This window comes from Mirounga angustirostris, unplaced genomic scaffold (genome assembly GCF_029215605.1).
Source record: "Mirounga angustirostris isolate CCGP_5_RB_7025 unplaced genomic scaffold, mMirAng1.0.hap1 SCAF_11, whole genome shotgun sequence".
Lineage (NCBI taxonomy): Eukaryota > Metazoa > Chordata > Mammalia > Carnivora > Phocidae > Mirounga > Mirounga angustirostris.
In genome coordinates this window covers 32,256,301-32,273,405 of record NW_026991719.1, presented here as the reverse complement: position 1 = coordinate 32,273,405, position 17,105 = coordinate 32,256,301, and the positions used below count along the sequence as shown (strand labels likewise).

At 39.0% G+C, this 17,105-nt stretch overlaps 1 protein-coding gene across 1 annotated transcript; it reads left to right on the top strand.

Moving 5' to 3' along the window:
- Positions 1-10,735: 10,735 nt before the first annotated feature.
- On the top strand, positions 10,736-11,482 carry LOC135362013 (ferritin heavy chain-like). The gene has a single exon (XM_064574825.1). The coding sequence runs from the start codon at positions 10,815-10,817 to the stop codon at positions 11,364-11,366; it is 552 nt and encodes a 183-aa protein (XP_064430895.1). The 5' UTR covers positions 10,736-10,814; the 3' UTR covers positions 11,367-11,482.
- Positions 11,483-17,105: the final 5,623 nt, after the last annotated feature.

Below are 17,105 nucleotides of genomic sequence, written 5' to 3'. Positions count from 1 at the left end.
AATCCCAGAGTGAAGGTGATAAATGAGAATACAGAGGAAACACTTTACAGAACCATTATTTTGGAAATTGTGTCTTTCACTGAGTTTTAACGCTGGCTGGTTAAGGTCATTATCATATTTTTATAAGAGGAAATAAGCAAATAAGCCATTGAGAATACAGAAAAAGTTTAGAAAACTAAAAAGTGAGAGCACATTACTTGTGTCAAATTATGAATAATAATTATGACATTAAATATGTTTATTCTATAAACATACTGTGTTAATAATATAGTAAGGTATGGAATGATAAGGAAAGTTTTATAAGGTTTATGCTTTTTTCCCCAAGCTGTTTGGAAAAACTTACACTTGGTTTTAGCAAAACAAAATATCTACAGCTTCATTCAAGACATTATGGCTCTTTAGGTTAACTAACATAATTCCATCAAATATATTTTCCCTAAACATAATCACTTTGTAGGGAAAAGTATGAGCAATTTCTATAGCAATTCTGTGGTAATTTCTATGTCCATGACAACAGAAGTAAAGATTTCCAATATTACTGAATACATATAAATGTTTCAAAATGAATATATTAATACATATACTATTGGCTATTAATTCATTAGCAACTAATTTTATATTGGTCATATGTACATTTCATCGGTGAAAAAGTGAACAGAAACAGATACTTAAGCCATGAGATTAAAGTCAATGTCAGCTGCACATAGATCAATGGAACAGAATAGAGATCCCAGAAATGGATCCTCAATACTATGGTCAACTAATTTTTGACAAAGCAGGAAAGAATATACAATAGAAAAAGTCTCTTCAACAAATGGTGTTGGGAAAATTGGACAGCCACATGCAGAAGAATGAAACTGGACCATTTTCTTACACCATACACAAAGATAAACTCAAAATGGATGAAAGACTGAAATGTGAGACAGAAATCCATCAAAATCCTAGAGGAGAACAGGGGCAGCAACCTCTTTGACCTGAGCCATAGCAACTTCTTGCTAGGCACGTCTTCAAAGGTAAGGGAAGCAAAAGCAAAAATGAACTATTGGGACTTCAACAAGATAAAAAGCTTTTGCACAGAAAAGGAAACAATCAACAAAACCAAAAGACAACCGACAGAATGGGAGAAGATGTTTGCAAATGATATATCAGATAAAGGGCTAGTATCCCAAATCTATAAAGAACTTATCAAACTCAACACCCAAAAAATAAATAATCCAGTTAGAAAATAGGCAGAAGACATGAACAGACATTTCTCCAAAGAAGATATACAAATGGCTAACAGACACATGAAAAAATGCTCCACATGACTTGGCATCAGGGAAATTCAAATCAAAACCACAATGAGATACTACCTCACACCAGTTAGAATGGTTAAAATTAATAAGTCAGGAAACAACAGATGTTGGTGAGGATGCAGAAAAAGGGGAACCCTCTTACACTGCTGGTGGGAATGTAAGCTGGTACAACTACTCTGGAAAACAGTATGGAGTTTCCTCAAAAAGTTAAAAATAGAACTAACCTATGACCCAGCAATTGCACTACTAGGTATTTACCCCAAAGGATAGTGATCCAAAGGGGCACCTGTACCCCGGTGTTTATAGCAGCAATGTCTACAATAGCCAAAATATGGAAAGAGCCCATATGTCCATTGACAGATGAATGGATAAAGAAGAGGTGGTATATATATACAATGGAACATTACTCAGCCATCAAAAAGAAAGAAATCTTGCTATTTGCAATGATGTGAATGGAAATAGAGGGTATTATGCGGAGTGAAATAAGCCAATCAGAGAAAGACAATTATCATATGATTTCACTCATATATGGAATTTAAGAAACAAAACAGAGGATCATGGGGAAGGGGGGGAATAAAAGAAGACAAAATCAGAGAGGGAGACAAACCATGAGACACTGAACTCTAGGGAACACACTGAGGGTTGCTGGAGGGGTGGTGGGTGGGGGGATGGGGTAACTGGGTGTTGGGTATTAAAGAGGGCACTTGATGTAATGAGCACTGGGTGTTATATGCAAACTCTACCTCTGAAACTAATAATACAGTACATGTTCATTGAATTTTAAGAAAAAGTCAATGTCTGCTGCAATCATTCAGCATTTTGCACAAAGGTGGACATACATTAAGTCCTAAATACTTGTAGATTATATATATAGTGTGTTCATGCCATTCCAACTCGGTGTTCTCTAGCTGTATTTGAGAATTCCGGGGATCTGTTCTTGTGTTTACATCTAAATTAGAAATTGCAAAAGTATTTTCAAGATCATCTTGATTTCTTCAAAGCGCAATACAGCCACACAAACTCAGGGTCCACATTTGCATGTGTGCTCTGAATCATGTTGTGTGTGACTGCTGCTAGATCCATATGTCCTGGTGTAAAAAAGACAACTGTCCCACATCCACCCTTATAGTCACATCAACTTATTGTATCAGCCACAAAGACTAAAATTTCCTTTTAAGGCAATGACTGGGAAATAAAAGTTAGTTTAATAGAATAAAACTTCAGCACCTGCAGTTATTGAAGTTATTGAGACTTTTAATGGTACTTCATAAAATCAACAAACTGTACCAGAATAAACTATCACCTTACTTTTTACAAGTTAATAAAAATTAACATAGACATATTTAAATGATGGCTTCCACTATCTGAAAACAAAATTAAATTAAAAATACAGAAACCAAAGTGTGTCAGTCGTTTCAGTAAAGAAGAGTGGTTAAGAACTGAGATGGTCCATGAATATGAGGGTATATAGGCATGGTACTCAAAAGGGAACTTGAATCTCAGTATATGGAGAATAGACCTTAGATCGATTCTCAGTGAGACATGATAGTGTTTAAGAGAAAAAAGTATAATCTGAAGCATGATTGGAATTTCTTAATTTTAATTTTATTTCATAGTTTTATTTGTATATATTTATAAATTGTTAGTTTTACAGTTATAAAAGCATACCTTTAAGCATACAGATTTTTATACTTAGTTTTACGTTTATGCATACTAACGTAAAAGTATAAGAATAATTTGTCATCATTGGGTGTCTTTCATTTTTTTCCTTCTAAAGGAAATATAGTTTAAGCACATATTTAACATCTACTCCCACTCACTGTTTTAATTTGGATATAATGAGGCTAAAGCTTTAAAAGGTTACTCAATCTTTTAATTCATACTTTTGAGTCCCTACTATGTGAAATTTAGCATTATAAAAGTCAGTCTTTGTCCTAAAGGAACTTATGGTCCAGCCAAGCTCTCCAAACCACTTAGAGAAGATCCAGTTCAGAGGGTCACTCTCTGCTATTTACAAGATGTGTGCTTGAGCATGTTAACATACTCTCTAATTCACAATTTCTTTATCTGTAAAATATGGGTGAGAATAATAAAAATTAACTCAGAATATCTGTAATAATAAGATAATGTAAAGTGAACAGTCCAGAGACAGATAATATAGATTTTGGATTGATATATCACTTTTCACTACCTCTCATGAAGTTATTTGTTTATACATATGCATGTATACACACATATATATGAATACCCACATACACATATGCATTTATACACACATAGTATGCATATACATACACACGCATCCATATATATATATATGGAGAGTGAGATAAACTACCAACCGATTCTACCTATGGTCAGTTTCTCTATGAATCATAGAGCCTATAGCATGTATTAATTTTTTTTTGCATGTATTAATTTTTAAAGAAGAGATTACATAGAACACAGAATAGCACTTAGCTGTAAAACAGTGCAAATATGAGAAGTTTATAAAACAAGTATTTGTATTAGTACCTATAAAAATACCTAGCATAAAAAGATGCTCAATAGAAATACACAAATGAATAAATGAGAGCTAATCACAGACACTGAGTAAGAATTTATTGTCTAGACGTTCCTGGCTGGCTCAGTCAGAAGAGCATGCAACTCCTGATCTTGGGGTTGTGAGTTTAAGCCCCACATTGGGTGTAGAGATTACTACAAAAATAAATAAACTTAAAAAAAAAAGAACTTATTTCCTACTATCAGTTGTGTAACTATTAGTTCTGCAACATTTTTTTTAAAGATTTTATTTATTTATTTGAGAGAGAGAGAGAGAGACCATGAGCAGGGGGAAGGGTAGAGGGAGAGGGAGAAGCAGACTCCCTGCTGGGCAGGGAGCCCAATGTGGGACTTGATCCCAGGACCCTGGAATCATGACCTGAACTGAAGGCAGATGCTTAACCGACTAAGCCACCCAGGTGCCCAGTTCTGTAACATTTTAAAGAATGACAGGAACTGAAACTCAAAACAAATAGTTTTCACAGATTATAATACTATAATACTAATTATTTGCTGACTCTGCATCTGCTATGAATAATACTGTGATGGTTAATTTTTTGTGCCAACTTGCCTGGTGCCCAGATATTTGGTCAAACATTCTGGGTGTACCTGTAAGGATGTCTTTGTTTTGTTTTTTGTTTTGTTTTTTGTTTTGATGAGGTTAACATTTTAATTGAACAAGGATGCCCATTCTCACCACTTTTACTCAACAGAGTACTGGGAGTCTTAGCCAGAGTAATCAGTCAAGAAAAATAAATAAACCATATCTAAATTGGAAGGAAGAAATAAAACTGTCTCTCTTTGCAGATAATATGATATTATATATAGAAAACTCTTAAAGACTCTACCTCAAAACTGTTAGAACTAATAAAAAAAATTCAGTAAAGCTGCAGGATACAAAATCAATATACAAAAGTCAGTTGCATTCCTATATACTAACAGTGACCTATCAGAAAGAGAAATTAAAAATAATCCCATTTATAATTACAACAAAATACTAGTAATAAATTTAACCAAGGAGGTGGAAAATCAGTACACTAAAAACCATAAGACATTGATGAAAGAAACTGAAGAAGACACAAATAATTGGACATTCCGTGCTCAGAGATTGAAAGAATTAATATTTTTAAAATGTACATACTACTCAAAGCAATGTAGACTCAGATTCAATGCAGTTCCTATCAAAATTCTAATGGTATCTTTCACAGAAGTAGAATAAACAATCCTAAAATTTGCATGGAGCTACAAAATAACCCAAATAGTCAAAGAAATCTTGAAAAAGAAGAACAAAGCTGGAGGTACCACACTTTCTGATTTCATACTGTATAACAAAGCTATAGTAATCAACACAATATGGTATTGACATAAAAAGACACATAAATCAATGGAATAGAATAGAGAGCCTAGAAATAACCCCACACAGAAATGGTCAATTAATTTATGACAAAAGGGGCATGAGTATACAATGGGGAAAGAAAAATCACTTCAATATATGGTGTTGGATAAACTAGAATTACACACAACACAATGGAGCTGGATCCCTATCTTAAACCATACACAAAAAATCAACTCAAATTGGGTCAAAAATTTAAATATAAGACCTGAAACCATGAAATTCCTAGAAGAAAACATAGGGGGTAAGCTGCTTGACATTAGTCTTGGTGATGACTTTTTGGATTTGACACCAAAAGCAAAGGCAACAAAATAAAAAACAAGAGGGAACATCAAGCTTAAAAGCTTCTGCACAGCAAAGGAAACAATTAACAAAATGAAAGGGCAACAGATGGAATGGGAGAAAATAGTTGCAAATCATATCTCTGACAAAGGGCTAATATCCAAAATATATAAAGAACTCATACAACTCAATAGCAAAAAACCAAACAATCTGATTTAAAAAATGACAGAGAAACTGAATGGACATTTTTTTCCAAAGACATCCAACTGTCCAACAGGTATACATGAAAAGATGTTCAACATCACTCATCATAAGAGAAATGCAAATCAAAACCACAGGTTATCATCTCATACCTGTTAAAATGGCTATCATCAAAAAGACAAGAAATAACAAGTGGTGGTGAGGTTGTGGAAAATAGGGAACACTTGTGCACTGTTGACCACTATGGAAAATAGTATGGAGATTCCTCTATGGAAAACAGTATGTCAATTCATCAAAAAATTATAAAGAGAACTACCATATGCTCATATAAATACTACTATGAACTACTAAATACAATATGAACTACTATCCATATAAATAGAACTAGATCTAGTATTTCACTTCTGGGTATATATCCAAAGACAATGGAATCACTATCTCAAAAATCTATCTGCACCCTCATGTATCACAGCATTATTGCAATAGCCAAGGCATGGAAACAACCTAAGTATCCACTGATGGATGAATAAAGAAATTGTAACATATATACAATGGAACATTATTCAGCCACAAAAGGGGGGAATCCTGCCAATTGTGATAGCATGGATGGACTTTGAGGGCATTATGCTAAGTGAGATAAGTCAGAGAGAGAGAGAAATACTGTATAATTTCACTTATAAGTGGAATCCAAAAAAAGCAAATTCACAGATACAGAGAACATACTGCTGGTTGCCAGTAAGAGGGGGTGGGGAGTAGGGGAAATGGGTGAAGGTGGTCAAAAGATAAAAATGTCCAGTTGTAAGATAAATAAGTTTTGGGAATTTAATGTACAGCATTGTGCTTTGTTAACAGACTGTACTGCATATATGAAAGTTATTAAGAGAGTAAATCTTAAAAGTTCTCATAATTAGAGAAAAAATAACTATGTGAGGTAATTAACGTTAGCTAAACTTACTGTGGTAATCATTTGGCAATATATATATATTATATATAATTGTAATATATATAAGTATAAATATATATGTATCAAATCATTATGTTGTACATCTTGGACTAATACAATGTCATATACCCATGTATCTCAGTAAATTTGGAAAAGCCACTTTGCCTTAAAAAAATTTGAACTGGTAGATTGCCTTCCTTAATGTGGGTGAGACTTATCCAGTCAGCTGGAGGCCTGAAAAGAACAAAACAGCTGACTATCCCTTGAGGGAACTCCTCCTGCCTGACTGCCTTCCATGTGGGACATGAGTATTTTCTTGCTTTCAAACTCAAACTGAAAATCAGTTCCTCCTGGTTCTTAATGCTGCTGGCCTTTGTACCTATACCATCACCTCTCCCGGGTCTCCAGTTTGCTGACTGTAGATCTTGGGACTTGTCAACCTCTGTAACTGCACGTGCCAATTTCCTTTTTCCCCCCAGAATTTATTTAGTTTTAATTTAAATTCCAGTTAGTTAACATACAGAGCAATATTAGTTTCAGGGGTACAATTTAGTGATTCAACACTTCCATCTAAGCCAATTTCTTTTAATAATAAGATATATATATTTTATTGGTTCTATTGCCCTGGAGAACCCTAACACAAATACTGACCACAAACATTTCATTTTATGGTCCTATAATCATATTTTTAAAAAACATAATCTGCTCTATACTGTTCCCATTCTATGTTTGTATTTAGTTTTATATTCCTCACTAAAGAAAAACTGGATGGAATGCTTTTGTTTATATATATGTATATTTCCTTTATGGAAATTTGAAGTCCCAGTCCATGCTTGTTTGTTGATTTTCTCTTAGAAGAGTTGGTTTTTATGTCTTAGGTTTCTCATAGTTGTAACATATATTTTACTGTTATCTACTTCCCTAGGAGGTAATTATGAGGGATGAAATATCTGAGAAACATCATTGGCACCCCTTAGTATATGGTACACATAAAACTATTCAATAACATTATTTTAGGGGCGCCTGGGTGGCTCAGTTGGTTAGGCGACTGCCTTCGGCTCAGGTCATGATCCTGGAGTCCCTGGATCGAGTCCCGCATCGGGCTCCTTGCTCAGCAGGGAGTCTGCTTCTCCCATTGACCCTCCCCCCTCTCATGCTCTCTCTATCTCATTCTCTCTCAAATAAATAAATAAAAAATCAAAAAAAAATAACATTATTTTAAATATTTATAGAGTAAAATTATAGGGATAAATTAATTATTAAATAATCTTGGGAATATAATGAGAAAGTATTCCACAAAATCAAGACCTCTTTTATTTAAATAGATTCTTACACTGAAATCTACAATGGAATCTCCCAGGAAAATTTTAAAGTCTACAATTATATTAAGATAAAGTACTTGTGGGGGCGCCTGGGTGGCACAGTGGGTTAAGCCTCCGACTCTTGGTTTTGGCTCAGGTCATGATCTCAGGGTCGTGAGATCAAGCCCTACCTCCAGCTCGTGCTCAGCAATGAGTCTGCTTGGGGTTCCCTCTCCCTCCACCCCTCCTGCTTCTCTCTCTCTCTCTTTCTCTCTAAAAATAAATAAATAAATCTCAAAAAAAGACAAAGCATTTGTGTTAAGCAAATATAGAATAAAATTTTATGTCATTGAGAACTTATCACATAGTTCTTTTCCATCTCTAGTGTGTGATTTTATCATTAAAATCAACTTATCAAGTAGACATTGTTATTATTCTATCTCCTTACAGAATCAACAATTATATACCTCTAAAACTGCTTAGAGAAATTTACATTGTGATATTTGATCCTTAAAAACTTTCTTCATAAAAACTGATTATAAAATAGCATAAGCTTCCAAAGGGGAATAAAAAGACCAAAAAAAAAAAAAAAAGGTGCGTCAACTAGAGCCATGAGATTAAACCTTTCCATGAAAATAGGCATTTTAGGGCGCCTGGATGGCTCAGTTGGTTAAGCGACTGCCTTCGGCTCAGGTCATGATCCTGGAGTCCCTGGATCGAGTCCCGCATCGGGCTCCCTGCTCTGCAGGGAGTCTGCTTCTCCCTCCGACCCTCCCCACTCTCATGTGCTCTCTCTCATTCTCTCTCTCAAATAAATAAATAAAATCTTTAAAAAAATTTTTTTTTAAAGAAAATAGGCATTTTAGGGCGCCTGGGTGGCTCAGTCTGTTAAGCATCTGCCTTTGGCTCAGGTCATGATCACAGGGTCCTGGGATCCAGTCCTGCATCGGACTCCCTGCACAGGGAGTCTGCTTCTCCCTCTGCCTGCCTCTCTCTCTCTCTCTGTCAAATGAATAAATAAAATCTTTAAAAAAAAAAAAAGGTATTTTATCCTAACTTTATCTGAGAGCACATACAACATTCTGTCACTTTATGTTGTATCTTGAGAACAGAGACCATGTTTGATTCTTCTGTATATCTCCAGAATCAAAGAGTGTCTGATACACATTTGGAGTATCTAAATGGTTGTTGAATTAATGCACAAATTGTTACAGATACCTAGATTGGTCTTATGTTTGCCACTATAAGATCCTTGAATTCTGAGAACATATAGTTTTTTATTTTTATTTTTAAAAAATATTTTATTTATTTATTTGACAGAGAGACAGAGAGAGCACAAGTAGGCAGAGCGGCAGGCAGAGTGGCAGGCAGAGGGAGAGGGAGAAGCAGGCTCTCGCTGAGCAGGGAGCCTGACGAGGGGCTCTATCCCAGGACCCTGGGATCACGACCTGAGCCGAAGGCAGCCACTTAACAGACTAAGACACCCAGGCACCCCAGAACATATAGTTTTTTAAAATTTACATATACACATGTAATATGTTTTATGTATGCACTTGGGATAATAAGGGGTTGGGGGAAAGATGGTTGTTTAGTTTAGTCTGCTTCTCCACTAGAATGCAAACCCCAGTGGAACAGAAATTTGTCTCTTTGTTACTAATGTATGCCCAAACCACAGACCAGTGCCTGGGCAATATTAGGTAATCAATAAATATTTGCTGAATAAATGAATAAAAGGCAATTTGAGATCAGTGGTATTTCTTACCATTGTGGTTCATTCCACAGAATATAACTGAAGGAGTTTAAAAAAAAAAAAAAAGGCTTGCTGAGTGGCAGTGAAAGTACAGATGAGGTTGGAGGAATATATCCACATGGTTAGCAGTGCATTCTCTAAGAATGCACCTAAAACTTCTGTTTTCTGCAAGAGCAAAGAGAAATCTGCATTTACCCAAGAGGAAGGGAGTTGGCGAGCCAGGTGAGAGGGGGTGAGCAAATCTAGGATGTCAGTGAATAGATCACTGACGCTGTCCATACTGGGGTCCAGACAGGGCAGAAGGAATGTGTTACTAGGACCGTGCTGAAAGAGTAAGAGATGAGAGAGAATAAAGGGAGTGAAGAACAAGTGCAAAAAGAGTGGAAGATTGAGAGGTGGAAAGATTCGCTGAGACTTTGGAGGTGCTGCCCTGTTGGAAAAGACTGAACCTGATCATGAAGAGGAGAGAAGTGGAGGTCCCTGAAAAAATAAGACCTAGGAACTGAGTGAGGAGGCTATCAGAAGTGTCATTAATATGGATGTTGAGTCACTGAGGATAGCTGCCATCCAAATAAAGCTTTGTGATACCAAATATTCCAATGATTCCACACTGTATTTAATGAACAATCTCATCAGGACAATACTCCAGTACATTGCTCAAAGAAACCATGCATGTGACTAACTCAAACGGTTGCACTTATATTCACGAGTAACATTTAAAAGTATTATATAGGCCACACGCTCAGCACAGAGTCGCACTGTCACCCAGCTCCTTGGAACCTGGAACAGCGCTCGCGCTCCGCCCCGCCCCAGCCACGCCCCCTAGCCCCTCCAGAGCCCAGGGCTCCCTCCCCTCTGACCCCAACGACCTGCTAACGGATCCTCATCCCACCCCCCAACTCCCAGGTAACGGACCCACCTTCCGGTTCCAGCCCAGAGCTCGTGAGCCGCTAGCCCAGGAGCCTGCCCGCCTCCTGCCTCCCTCGTCGCCCACCCTGAAAAGGCGCCGAGGACCCGTCGCCACCGCCCTCGGCCCCGCCGCTGCCTGCTCCGCGGCCCTCGCTTCCGCGCCGTCCTTGCCTTCGCCTCGGTGCCCGGGCCGCCAGCCATGGCCACCGCGCCGCTCTCCCAAGTGCGCCAGAACTACCACCCCGACTGCGAGGCCGCCATCAACAGCCAGATCAACCTGGAGCTCTACGCCTCCTGCGTGTACCTGTCCATGGCCTGCTACTTCGACCGCGACGACGTGGCCTTGAAGAACTTCGCCCAGTTCTTCCTGCGCCAGGCCCGCGAGGAGACCGAGCACGCCGAGAAGCTGATGCAGCTGCAGAACCAGCGCGGCGGCCGCCTCCGCCTGCGCGACGTCAAGAAGCCGGACCGCGACGACTGGGAGAGCGGCCTGAGGGCCATGGAGTGCGCCCTGCACCTGGAGAAGAGCGTGAACCAGTGCCTGCTCGACCTGCACCAGCTGGCCGCCGCCAAGAACGACGCCCACCTGTGCGACTTCCTGGAGCGCCACTACCTGCACGAGCAAGTCAAGTCCATCAAAGAGCTGGGGGGCTATGTCACCAGCCTGCGCAGGATGCGGGCTCCCGAAGACGGCATGGCGGAGTACCTCTTTGACAAGCTCACCCTGGGCGACGGCGACGAAAAGAACTGAGGTGGGACTGTTCCCCTATAGCCCAGGGTGCGTGGCGACTTTCCCTGATCACCATGCCGAGCACGCATACTGCAGCATCGCCTTTGCGAAACGTTCCAGTTTTTTTCTTCCAGTTCTGCCATAAATAAATAAAGTTGTTTGGTTTCAATAAAGTTATTTGGCTCTTAAATAAATAAAGGTCTCTGGTTGATTCATGTGTGCAAATGTCTCACCTTTTACGTTTTAAAGCAGGTATCTAGGCCACATGCAGCTCAGGATCTCCATGGATGGAGGGAGAAGGTATTCCACAGGACCCTGGAAAATACGAAATCAATCTTCCCCTTATAAATGATGTAGTCATGTGGGGGTGGGGTGGGATGGGGTGAGGTGGGGTGAGGTGGAGCCCTGGTGAATGTGGGAGCCAGTGCATGGTAAAAGTATAAAAACATGACCTGACAGTCACAGTTGGGGTTGCCTCTGGAGAAAGTGGAGGGAATGGGATCGGGCAGGCATTAAAATAAAGGGTTCTTAAATTTTACTTGAAAATTTTTAGTTTACTGATATATGCAAATGTTAAATTTTGTTAACTGGGTAGCATGATGGAGACACCAGAAGCCAGCTTGGCAGAGTATCTCTTTTAAAAGCTACCCTGGGCAAAAGTGACAGTGTAACTGAGCCTCAGCTCACTTTCCCACCGACAGGGGAGTGAGTTCATAAGTCATCATGCTGGACATGCGTACTGCCCTTACAAAACACCTAAATATATTTTTTCCTTCAATTGTACCCTTTCTTCCAGTAAAGTAATGTGGTACCAGCAAACCAAAATTACCTTATTAGAAGAGCTGAAGAATACATGGTCAAGGCTGAAACTCAAATCTGTGATACTGAATATGAAGTACAATAAATCCCCTTGAATGTTAAGTCAGTGAGTCTGGCTGCTTTGAAGAATGTAAGGGGTGGGGAAGAGTTGAAGCTGGAAGGCCAGTCAGGAGATACTATAGTTGGTCCAATGAGAGATATTGGTGGCTGAATTGGAGGGGAGGCTCACAAGTGGAGGATGAGACACATTCTAGTTGGACTTGGATGAGTCAACAAGGTTTGCTCATGGACCAGAGGGGAAGAAGGAGAAATGAAAATAATCTGGGTTCTGATGTTTGGACTTGAACACCTGGGTTGACAGTAGTGCTATTTATTAATTTGGGGACTTTTGCCAGAGGCACATCTGGGTTGGAAAGGTGGGAAAGTCATATCATGTAAAATCTGAGATGCCTATTAGATATCCAAATAGAACTATCATGCACGTAGCTGGAAAAAAATGAATCTGGAGCTCAGATAGGAAGTCAAGCTTGGGAATATACACATGGGAAGCATTGTGACTGGATAAATTCACTTAGAAAGAATGTAGAGAGAGTATGGCACAGCCCGCCCCAAGCCCAGGGCAGGTAACATTTAGAGAAGGGACTGAGGTGTTTGAACACCCAGACAGCTGCTGACCCCAGCTTGACCATTATCTTATTCTAGACTGAATGGCCACTTATGTGCACTCCCACTGTATCCCCAAATCAGCCTGTTCCTGACCTCACTGTGGCCTCTGGATTGTTCCCTTCAGGATGTGGTGAAGATTTAGCCTTTTTTTTTTAATCTTCCTGGCTATGTGTAGAAAGAAATTACGTCCCAGTTAAAAAAACAAAAGATTTCCAAAGGAAAGGATAGACGTGTATTTGTATGATTTTCTTTTTTATGTTCCCCTTTCAAAACTGCCTCTTTCTCAGTCCATTCTCTATTCAACCAGATGAAATCATCACCCATGTAATCCCTAGTGCTATCTATCTGAGAAAAACAGTCAAAACATTGTGTTTCCTCTCTGCCATGTGTGGGTTACAAAGATAAAAGCTAAAAATTTACAGACTTTGTCTCTTATATTCAAAGACACATGGGTAGTTTTTTAAAGCCAGCAGATGGCTTTGAAGCATTTAGAAAAATATAACGAAGTTAAGGTAAGCAATAATTACATCCATGTTTCCCCATGGCTGTGCTTCAATACTTCCTTAAGAATGAGGATTATGGTTCTCTGAGCTCAGTTTACAGGAAACTAGCAATTGACCCTTTACTCTGTTTAGTCAAATTTAGTCTTTTTCCTTTATTTCCTTCTCTGCCTGTTTTGAGGACCTACTTCTCTTTCTGGTTTGTCTCAGACCTTACAGGTGTGTGTGTACGTTGCTATTCTGTTACATACTGCTAATCTAACATATATAAGAGGACTACAAGAAGTCCATTTTTAGTCTCACTCAAAGTTAAATCCATCAGTTTTTCTCCTTTTTTGAACACCCAGTGTTATAAGTGCATGCTATATTTGAGGTACTATTTCAGATGCTTTCCAGATGTTGTGTTGTTGTCACATCAACCTTGTGAAGTATGGATCCTCCCTACTTTAAATATGAGAAATTGGGTTCAGAGTAGCGTCATTTTCTGAGACAGCACAGCTGCTAAGTGATAGGGCTAGAATCATCTGACTTTAGAAGGGGATAAATTCTGCATATTTTCTGCTCTGCTGTCATCTCAATTCCTTGAGCTATGTAATCCACATTACATAGATTATTTCATTTAAGCAGTGGTACTGTGGGATGAATCTCTATCCCTATTTTATTAAAAAATGACAGGCTTATGGGTGGTGTTTGCATGTCCCTTGCAAGTGTTCAGACCCATAGTTCATATTCTCTGTTGCATCCAGCCCTGAATTACTTATTTCACACTTGGTGTTCACTAAACACACAGGTCCCTAATCCTCATACGTATCACAAACTGGCTGCTCTCTTTACTTTTATAGGTCACAGTTAGGTTTCTTAAAAGGATCACTTGGGCTTTTTTACTTCCCTGAAAAAATGAATTTGTTTGCGTTAAGTTTTAGAAGCAGTAATACATCTGTAAGATTCAGAAATCAAAATATATCAAAAGATTTATGGTGACTCACTCATTCTGTCAATCTCCCCAGCCTCCCAAATATTTCAACCCAATGGGTGTTTCTGTGGAGGGATAAGCCCTGGGAGTTCTCTACTATGCTACTGACCCTGACATCACCCAATTCAATGATTTTAATATATTTACTGAGTTGTGCAACTAACATCACAATCTAATTTTAGAACAATTCATCACTACCCTCCCCCCAACTACAGTCACTCTGCAATACCACCCCCAGCCCCTGGCAAACATTGATCTATTCTACACATTTGCCTTTTCTAGACATTTAATATAAATGGAAGCATACAATGTGTGCTCTTTTGTATTTCTTTCACTGGGCAAAATGTTTTTGAGGTTCATCCATGTTGCAACATATATTGGTACTTCGTTCTATTATTTATTGCTGAATAATATTCTACTGTATGGATATGCCACTTCTGTTTATTTACCAGCTGAAAGACATTTGAGTTGTTTCTACTTTTAGGCTGTTGGGAATACTGCTGCTGTAAACAGTCACATACAAATTTAAAAGCATGTTTTCATTTCTCCTGGGCACATACGGGAGTGATATTGCTGTGGCATATGGTAAGCACATATTCAACTTTATAAGAAACTGCTAATCTAATCTGTTCTCTTTTTTTTTAAGATTTTATTTATTTATTTGACAGAGAGGAGAGAGAGAGAGCACAAGCAGGGGGAGTGGCAGGCAGAGGGAGAGGGAGAAGCAGGCTCCCTGCTAAGCAGGGAACCTGATGCGGGGCTCGATCCCAGGACCCTGGGATCATGACCTGAGCCGAAGGCAGATGCTTAATGGACTGAGCCACCCAGGTGCCCCTCTAATCTGTTTTCTAAAGTGTCTACATTATTTTATATTTCTATCAGCAATATGTGAGGGTCCAATTTCTCTACATAAAGATGTAATACATGAAAATGTCTTTTGGGGAGGAGTTAAGATAGTGGAGGAGTAGGGGACCCTAAGTTCGTCTGGTCCCTGGAATTCAGTAGGTAGTTATCAAATCATTCTGAACACCTGCAAAATCAATCAGAAATCTGAGAAAAGAAATGCTGCAATTTTACAAACAGAAAAGCAACCACCTCTTGGAAGGTAGGAGGTGCAGAGACTTGAATCTGGGGCTAGATAGATAGATAGATAGATACTGCAGCGGGGAGGGAGCTGGCTTAAGGAGGCTACCGCAAAGTATTATAAGTAATGGAGTGAAAAATCGGAACTTGTAGAAATCTGCTACAGTGGGGGACGTCCCTGGCTTAATGGTGCTCAGGTAGCTAAGTGGGGCAGAATCCCAGGTGGGACAGCGTGGTCTCAGTATCCCATGAGGTCACAGGAAGAATGGAGATGCCTGAGTGGGGCAGAGTTCCCATGTATAAGAGCAGGGAAGCCGGCTGAAAAGAGCGAGTCTAGGTGCAGGCTTTCTGCTCTGTGTTGCTATAAACTGTGAAGTGCTGCACGATTTTGTGACATCTCTCCTAGCAGGGGCCCAGCAAAAGGCAGAAGCAATGGTGAGACCCCCCCCCCCTCCCCTGGGAGGAACAGCGTGGGTCTGCACTGCAAGAGTCCTTATAATTTGGAGTCTTGAAACTCAGTAGTGTGCCTGAGATAAAAACGCTTGGTTACAGCCTGGGTGAACACAGAGTTCCCATGGAAACCAGGGAGACCAGAGTGATTGACTGCTTTTCTGTGAGGGCTCACTGAAGAGTAGGGGGTACAAACTTTCAGCTCTGGGGCTAGAGAGTGGGGTGCCACCATTTTCATCCTGCCCATTGGTGCTTAAAACCTTCGGGGAGCAAAACAGCGCCACAGAGTGGAATCTGGGGACTCTTACACTGAGCCTGGCCCCCTGGCAAGGGAGGTGCTTTTCCACAAGGGTAAGGCACCTGAGAATCAGCGCAACAGGCTCCTCCCCCAGAAGACCAGCAGGAACAACTGGCTAGCACCAAGTTTACTGATCATAGAGAACTGCAAAGCTTCAGCTTTTGGGGAAAACAATATATAGCATTCCTGGGTTTTTTTTATTCTTTAGTCTCAGTATTATTTTTTCAGCTATTTTTTATTTTTTCAATTCTTTCTTTATTCTTTTTAAGTTTTTATGTATATATTATATTATATATATTTTACTTTTGGTTTCCTTTCATTGTATTTTATTTTATTTTTGTATATATATAAGTTTTTTGTCCTTCCTATTTTGGGATCTGGTTTCTTTTAACAAGCAGACTAAAACATACCCAGGATCTAGTTTTTTGTTTTGTTCTGTTTTGTTTGTTGATTTTTTTCTTATTTTGTTTTGTTTTTGTTTTTTCTTTTTTTTCTGTTGTTGTTGTTATTGTTGTCTTTTCTCTTTCTTCTATTCTTTTCTGGACAAAATGACGAGATGGAGAAATTCATCCCAAAAGAACGAACAGGAAGTAGTACTCACTGCCAGGGATTTAATCAATAAGGATATAAGTAAGATGTCTGAACTAGAATTTAAAACAATGATTATAAAGATACTAGCTGGGCTTAAAAAAAGCATAGAAGACACTAGAGAATCCCCTTCTGGAGGAATAAAAGAACTAAAATCTAGTCAGGACAAAATTAAAATGCTCTTACTGAGATGCAGTCCCAAATAGAAGCTCTAAAAGCAAGGATAAATGAGACAGAAGAGAGAGTCAGTAATATAGAAGATAAAATGATGGAAAATAAGGAAGCTGAAAAGAAGAGAGAAAGACAATTACTGGATCACGAAGGGAGACTTTGAGAACTCAGCAATTCCATAAAGCGAAATCATATCCAGATAATAGGGGTCC

Bases quoted from the DNA above. Each gene is read 5' to 3' on its own strand.
- LOC135362013 (XM_064574825.1), top strand. From the start codon at position 10,815: ATGGCCACCGCGCCGCTCTCCCAAGTGCGCCAGAACTACCACCCCGAC.